This window comes from Leuciscus leuciscus (genome assembly GCF_965113295.1).
Source record: "Leuciscus leuciscus genome assembly, chromosome: 1".
In the NCBI taxonomy this organism is placed as follows: domain Eukaryota; kingdom Metazoa; phylum Chordata; class Actinopteri; order Cypriniformes; family Leuciscidae; genus Leuciscus; species Leuciscus leuciscus.
Genome location: NC_138725.1, coordinates 45,594,749 through 45,602,294, shown reverse-complemented (window position 1 = coordinate 45,602,294; position 7,546 = coordinate 45,594,749). Strand labels below are relative to the sequence as shown.

At 35.6% G+C, this 7,546-nt stretch overlaps 2 protein-coding genes across 7 annotated transcripts; one reads left to right on the top strand and one right to left on the bottom strand.

Moving 5' to 3' along the window:
• Positions 1 to 176: 176 nt before the first annotated feature.
• Positions 177 to 3,422, bottom strand: nudt1 (nudix (nucleoside diphosphate linked moiety X)-type motif 1). Of its 5 annotated transcripts, none has more exons than XM_082189842.1 (5): positions 2,285 to 2,420; positions 2,114 to 2,175; positions 1,807 to 1,965; positions 786 to 931; positions 177 to 684 (listed from the first exon to the last, which is right to left on the bottom strand). In XM_082189842.1, exons 3-5 carry the CDS (start codon positions 1,959 to 1,961, stop codon positions 512 to 514), a joined length of 474 nt encoding a protein of 157 aa, XP_082045968.1. In that variant the 5' UTR covers positions 1,962 to 1,965; positions 2,114 to 2,175; positions 2,285 to 2,420; the 3' UTR covers positions 177 to 511. The 5 variants fall into 5 exon arrangements, with proteins under 5 accessions (XP_082045968.1, XP_082045969.1, XP_082045967.1 ...); XM_082189843.1 differs by having other exon boundaries at positions 2,114 to 2,161; XM_082189841.1 differs by lacking the exons at positions 2,114 to 2,175; positions 2,285 to 2,420 and adding an exon at positions 3,284 to 3,422.
• Positions 2,816 to 5,336, top strand: mrm2 (mitochondrial rRNA methyltransferase 2). 2 transcript variants are annotated; one of them, XM_082189706.1, is made up of 3 exons: positions 2,816 to 2,940; positions 3,122 to 3,437; positions 4,695 to 5,336. In XM_082189706.1, the coding sequence occupies exons 2-3, from the start codon at positions 3,137 to 3,139 to the stop codon at positions 5,117 to 5,119; spliced, it is 726 nt and encodes a 241-aa protein (XP_082045832.1). In that variant the 5' UTR covers positions 2,816 to 2,940; positions 3,122 to 3,136; the 3' UTR covers positions 5,120 to 5,336. The 2 variants fall into 2 exon arrangements, with proteins under 2 accessions (XP_082045832.1, XP_082045831.1); XM_082189705.1 differs by lacking the exon at positions 2,816 to 2,940 and having other exon boundaries at positions 2,954 to 3,437; positions 4,695 to 5,335.
• The last annotated feature ends 2,210 nt before the right edge of the window (positions 5,337 to 7,546 follow it).

Below are 7,546 nucleotides of genomic sequence, written 5' to 3'. Positions count from 1 at the left end.
TTATAAAAAAAGAAAAGAAAAAAGGATTACTCTTTCCACAAAAAATAAAAGCAGCAAAACTGTTTTCAACATATATGTTTCTGAAACTGGTTCATATTATGCAGCCAGGTTTTTTTTATTTATATAGATATATTTATCATATATAATTTGAAATCATTGAAGAATGCACAAAGATGTACGTCAGAATATTTAATGAAGTTAAACTTCTGTTTTCTTCTGATTAAACTTGTTTTTTAGAGGACAGATAGTTGGAGATGAAAGAACTTTATGTACACTACTGATGGAAAATCAGTTGTAAGAATGGAACAAAGAAACAGATCAGAATACAGATCATGATGCATTTGAGGATTCAACCAAAAGATAAATGAAACATCAAACTAATGGATAACGTTATTTTCTTATGCATGTCGTGCTCCATGGAGTCATGTACTCAGCAGTGTGAACATCAGATTTTGCTGGATAATTTCCACTGATACAGTGACAATGTCCATCAATGGTATTAAACCCCCAATCAAACGTCGTCCACCTCCTCCAGTTTATGCTCCACTATCACATCATGACCGTGGAATTTAAAATATCCCAAAAACTTCTTTTTCTGAAGCATCAGTGGGAACCACTGGACATCATCTGCCCACATCTGGCTGAAAGGTATTTTGTCTGTGTCAAACCACTGTGGCCTCATCTCTGAAAGACAAAACAAACCGCTTCAGTGGCACGTTATTAGACCTTCTGTCTCAGTATGTGTCTCACAAACTGGATCATAAAGTGATGTGGAGCTGTATTACCGTCTGATTCGGTTGGCTCTCCTTTATAGGTGTCAGCTCTGAAAATGTGGACATCGAGCAGTTCTGTTTCCCCAATAAACTCAAATTTGATATTTCCAATCTTGAGAAGGGTGTCAACAGTGAGGCCACTTTCCTCTAGCAGCTCCCTGTCAAATTAAATGACATTTTGTTTCAGTTGGAAACCAATAAAAGCAGGGAAGATTGAACATGACCAACCGCAGACACCATTGTTAAGTTCAACAGAGAAGTAAATGATATCAATCATTCGCAGCGTTACAAGGTTCAAACTGTTTAACTTTGATGTGTAGCTTCAAGGAAGTGAAAAAACAGACACTGGAGGGAAAAGTATGGCTTTTCTAAAGTATGTTTCACTTTCAGTCTCTTGGTACCAGAAGGACGACCATTCTTAATGCTTTTGCACCTGAAAAACACTGCTATTACTCAGTGTTGGAACTGTAACGCAATTATATTAATGGGTGACCATTTTTGGTGTCCAGTTCCCGGAAATGTCTAACTTTATAACAAATACACTCTAAAATTATATTTTTTCATTAGCTCAGCCCAGGTGAGAAAAAGTAACATTTCAGAAATCTGGTCACGTTATATTAACCAGTGTTATTATTGTTAACAAATGATAAAAAATAAAATACAAATAATTTCCATTACTTGAAATTAAATAAACACTAAATAAAATTAAATATAAAAACTCAAATTTATTTTATTTCAGCTAGTTACCAAAGCAACATTTCAAATTTTTGTTGTTTAAACTTAAGGACTAAACTTATTAATACATAGCTATATAATGTTAGACATTTAACAAAACAAAAAACAAATAAAAACACCTAATAAAAACGACACAAACACTATACTCAAACTTTAACACAAACTAAATGAGAATGAAAACAAAAATTCAATTCTAATTAAAAATGTTAACAAAATCCACAATAGCATATCAAGGATACTGAACTGTTGTGTGTCATTGCTGCAGAAGAACACATCAGTGACTGTGAGTTGGACTCACCGTCGGGCAGCCTGCTCTATAGTCTCTCCTGTCTGGACTTTACCTCCAAACCCATTCCATTTGCCCGCTCCAAAGCCTCTCTTCTTCATTCCCAATAACACCCGGCCGGGCTGCACTACCAGCACCAGGGTCAGCAGTTTAGAGCTCAGCATCATCACCCTGTACATATAATACAACATGCTGTAATACAATGTCTTTATATATGGGCTATATCATTATAATGTTATGTCGTTTAGCAGTTGCTTCCTGCAATATAGAGGATTTGTATTTTAAATAATATATTTCATTATACAGATCAAGTTCTTACTTTTATTTACACTAGCACTGCAACATTCAAAAGATGATTGCCAGCTAGCTTTTCTTAAGAGTCTATAAACAACAAGCGACAAATGGTAATTTATATGGTAACGTTAGATGATTAATATAAATCAGTACAGTGCAGTTTCTTAAGTTGCTTCTACCCAAATAATTTGCTTACTTTGTCCAACGAAATCAGTATAGACAAAAAAATGTAACATATAAAAAATAACAACATATATTAAGACACATGCGTGATTACGGATATAGTAGAGTTTAATGAGTCGGTCGAGCTTGTTTCCCGCGTGTTGCTCGCGATCACGTGGAGGCTTCAGATTGACAACAGTGAATTTGGTCATCATAGTGACTGACGTCCACATACGTGTATAGTTCAACAGATGATTAACAGATCTGCAAAATATATAAACTCCGCCTACCTAAGATTTGTAATCGAGAGTGCAACAGTGAAATGTTCTCGGTCGGAAATCCGACTCGTTTCTGTGAATCGGTTCTTTCGAACAGAACTATACGAACTTAAAAAACATGTAAACCACCTAAAATCAATTAATCGTTTTTTTTTAAATGTTTTGCAAAATATATAAAATACGTTTTATTTAGTAACATTTCTGCTATGCGACCAGTAAAGGCTATTATTTCTATATTTCTACTCATTCCGTCACATGAAGTTCATTGAAAAGATCCGACTCAAAAGAACGAGTCCTTCACGAATCGGACATCGTAGTGTGCAACAGTCAAATATTCTCGACTGAAAAAAATATTAGACAGAAATAAATTAAAGGATGGCCATCTAAAACCGTGAGAGTATCTGATATATAGGTTAATACCTTTAATCTAAATGATTAACACGTTATCCTAAAGAAAAATAAAGCACAATAATGTATAACTCAATGATTTGAAAAGTTCTGCGCAATGTTCGCGCATCTTTGACATGATGCGGACACCAGACGCACATGTGTCTTCTTGTTTTCATGTACTTCTTCATTAATTTCCTCTACAGGTCACTTCTTTGTAAATGATGTGGAAATGTATACAAAGGTCGTGCATTCACGTGTCAGCGGTCTCGCTAAAGAAGACGCCTCTGCACATGAAGGGGAAAAGTGCTGCTGATCAGAGATGGCTGGTGCGGCAGCTAAATGACCCTTTCGTTAAAGCTGCTCACCTGCAGAATTACCGCTGTAGAAGCGCCTTTAAACTGATCGAGATAGATGACAAATACAGACTTCTGAAACCTGGTTTAAGCGTCATAGATTGTGGTGCTGCGCCTGGTGCGTGGAGTCAAGTTGCCGTCCAGAGAGTCAATTCAACAGCAGAAAGTGAGTGTCTGAATTGAATTTAAATGAATGAATCACTAATATAATATCACATCATATGATGTCTATGCATGCCATCTTGTGGGGCAAATAATAGTGGCTAGTTAGTTAGGTGAAGTAAGCAAAAAAAAATAAAAAAAAAAAAAAAAATATATATATATATATATATATACAATTTTTTTTTTTTACAAAAATATTTCAAATAAATTAGCTTAAATCCTGAATGGTTTCGACAAAAATATTAAGCAGCACAACTGCTTTCAACATTGATAATAACTACATGATTCATGAGCATCAAATCAGAATGTTAGCACAGGTCAAAAGTTTGAAAACATTACTATTTTTAAAGTTTTTGAAAGAAGTCTCTTATGCTCACCAAGACTGCATTTATTTGTTAAAAAACAACAACAACAAAAAAACAACAAAAAAAACCCAGAAAAAAACCCCAGTAATATTGTGAAATAATATTACAATTTAAAAAGATTCAATGCTGAATTTTCATCAGCCATTACTCCAGTCTTCAGTGTCACATGATCCTTCAGACTGGTTATGATCAATGTTGGAAACAGTTGTGCTGCTTAATATTTGTTTGGAACCTGTGATATTTTTTCAATGATTTATTGATGAATAAAAAGTCAAAAAGAACAGCATTTATTCAAAATAGAAATATTTTCTAATTAGTCTTTACTTTGGATCAATTTACCACATCCTTGCTGAATAAAAGTATTAATTTCTTAAAAAAAAAAAAAAAAAACTTACCCCAAACTTTTGAACGGTAGTGTATATTGATACAAAAGATTTATATTTATATAAATGTTGTTCTTTAAAAAACAACAACTTTTTATTCAACTAAGAATCCTGAAAAAAAGTGTCACCGCACATGTTATAACAAATATTATGCAGTACAACTGTTTCCAATATTGATAATAAATCAGCATATTAGAATGATTTCTGAAGGATCATGTGACACTGAATATAATATATGTATAAATATGGGTAAAAATAAGGGTAAAATATAGTTCTAAAAATCGTTTTAAGTATAAAAGATTAGTGCAGTCCACACCACAACTACACCGATAACAACACAGAGAAACAATATTGTTCAGGCTGAACGATAAAAAACATTGGCTGCCAATCAGAATCCATGCTGCATTTTGTCCACTGGTGTGGATGCAAATATAGTTATTGTTATCTTTATAGCTATCATTCTTGGTGTGAACAGGCCTTTAAATGTTTATTACATTCTTTGGTTCATTCCAGGTGCAGATCTTCCAAAAGGAAGCGTAGTAGGAATAGATTTATTACGCATCGCCCCTTTGGATGGAGCTCAGTTTCTGTCCAATCATGACATCACTGCTCCTTTAACTCACATGGCGCTGGAGAGGCTCCTCCCTGAAGCTCGAGCAGATGTCATCCTCAGTGACATGGCCCCCAATGCCAGTGGGCTCAGGGAACTGGATCATGAAAGACTGGTCACCATGTGTCTATCAGCGCTGGACTTAGCTGACAAGGTTTTGCGTCCCGGGGGCTCTTTGATTTGTAAATACTGGGATGGAGCTCTGGCCCATAAGCTCCAGCAGAGACTTTCCTCTATGTTTCAAGATGTAAGAACCATAAAGCCAAGAGCAAGCAGGAAGGAGTCAGCAGAGCTTTTCTTCCTGGCGAGGATGTTTAAAATGAGATAGGATGAAGTCTTTTTCATTGCAAATGTAATTGTAATATATGAAATATAAATAAATATGTATTTAATAAAAGAAAGTAGTTGGGTTTGTATTGCTTGCCTATAACCAGATCAGTGCATTAGAAACTAGAAACCTAATACGTATCCTGAACATAAAAAAATGCTATAGCAGAATAAATATGAAGTCAGATTTGCATGTGATTTTCAGTTTATCAGTAAGGCCTATAGCATTGTTAAAGTCATTCTTTTAAATAATTTTATAAAGACATGATTGGCATGCATCTAAAATGCTTTTCAGTGAGTAATTTCTTATATAGTATATTTTACACTATAAGAGTGTATAGTTTCCTCCTATTAGTAATTATATCCTTACGAAAGCACATGCAACATAATATTATTTATTGGATCAGTGGTTCTCAAATGGCCATCCGTGAAGCATTTGTATAAAGTTGTGTAAAAACTAAACTAAATAAAATCATTAGAATTGACTAAAAGTGACTAAAATTAACTGATTGTGTTTGCATACATTTTTTAATTTACATTTGTGTTCTCTATAAATACTTAAATAATGTCACTCACTTTTATCCATCAATGTAAGTGTTCGGCCTGATTTCTTAGCCAAGTTATGTATGGACTGCTGTCAATATTTGTATTTATTAGAATGGTGTTAGGTACTCCTACATGTTAGGTGCACAGTTCTGGAGTAAATGTAATTAGTTACTGTAGCCTACTTTAGTATCTTTTTGACTGAGTGTAAAAGATATTAGCAACTTTTACTCTACTTTACTACATTTTTGAATAAGTATATGTAGGCCTACTCTTTACTCCAAAACATTTGTGATGAGTAATGCATGACACCAAGCTTTTTCTGAGGCAGTTCATTTCTGCTAGAAAAGACTAAGTATCTCCATCTACAGGGCATTGAAGGTATTATATCTTGTGCATTATTGCTCTTACTCACCCAAACTTGTCAATAAAGCTAATTTACTCCAATACAAGTGCAGTAGCAGGTAGTTTCTGAATCGCAGGTGTTTCATATAGGAGATGAGGACATGCCTGCAGTTGGTGATGAGGCCGATGACGTTGAGTGCAACATTGCCCAGCAACACTGCTCAAAAAGTTGCCCTGTGTATCATCATCTAAGGCCGGCGACACACTGGCTGCGTGGCGTGAACGTTTTTATTTCGGCTCCCATGTTAACAGGTTAGAGCTTGCTAACCTCCTAATGCCTCATAATGCCTGTGTGACACGCGCATCGAAAACGCGTGCATGCTAGACATAGAACCGACGCCTATTTTTCACGCGACACGCAAGCGTGTTGGAAGCGCTTCCAGGCAAAATACTAATAGAATAGGAAAATATATTTCTATGACATTTTGACACGAATACATATTCATAAATTACATTTTGATGTTTGAAAGTCTCTAGGTTTTGGCATAAATGCAGATATAAATGTAATTAAATTTTTTTTAATCGATTTTCAAATATTGCACAGTCAATGTAGAACGAAATATTCTGTAGCCTATTTTTTTGCCGTCAATACTGCCGACGTTGTCTGTGCTGCTATATATTTATGTTTAACATGAAGTATAGGCCTTCCAGAACTCTCTCCCCATATGTCAAATATATATCCAATGAGGCTTATCATATGTCACCAAGCAGCAGCAGCGCCGTGTCAGATAGGCTACGTTTCTGGTGTGCAAAGACAGAGCCACCCTCAGGCCACGCAGCCAGTGTGTCGCCGGCCTAAGACTTTTACTCAAGTTGTATTGGAATTGGTGACTTGTAACTTGTAATTAAGTCATTTTCGCTGTAAGGTATCTGTACTTTTACTCTCAAGTATGGTTTTCAGGTAGGCTACTCTTCTTTACACCTCTGGGTACTCCACAATTTTTGTTTTACTCTTGAATTTGTTCCCCATCTAACACTGGATTGACCAATATTCAGTTGGCCTGAAGATGGTGCTCTTGAGTTGCCAGTACGAAAGCAGCAGAATTATAGCTGAACACACTCTCACACACACCCCAGCAGTTTGAAGAAGAGGTGGCGTGGACCGGCTGTTATTGGAACCCTGTTTTTCCCAACCGTTTGGGAGTCGAGTGCTCAGGAATTAAAAATCTTGCATTGTCATTTGCATTTTTAGCAAATTCTTGAAGTGTGGCTTATTTGACAACGCTTTAATCTTGTGTTTCTCTAACCGGAAAGCTAAATTGTTTGCGTAATACCGGAAAAAAAACAACGTTTTTCCAGTTGCATAGAAAGATGCAATCATTCTCTCATTATAAGCGAGGAGCTGCAGAGAGGATGGATAAGTGTCTTATAGACAGTATGACTAATGAGAATCCTTTGTCCCTGTAGCAGTGCAGTCTCACAGACATTAGCCTGACACATTATTATCACTCTCTTTCTACAGTCCAGCTGTGAATGACAT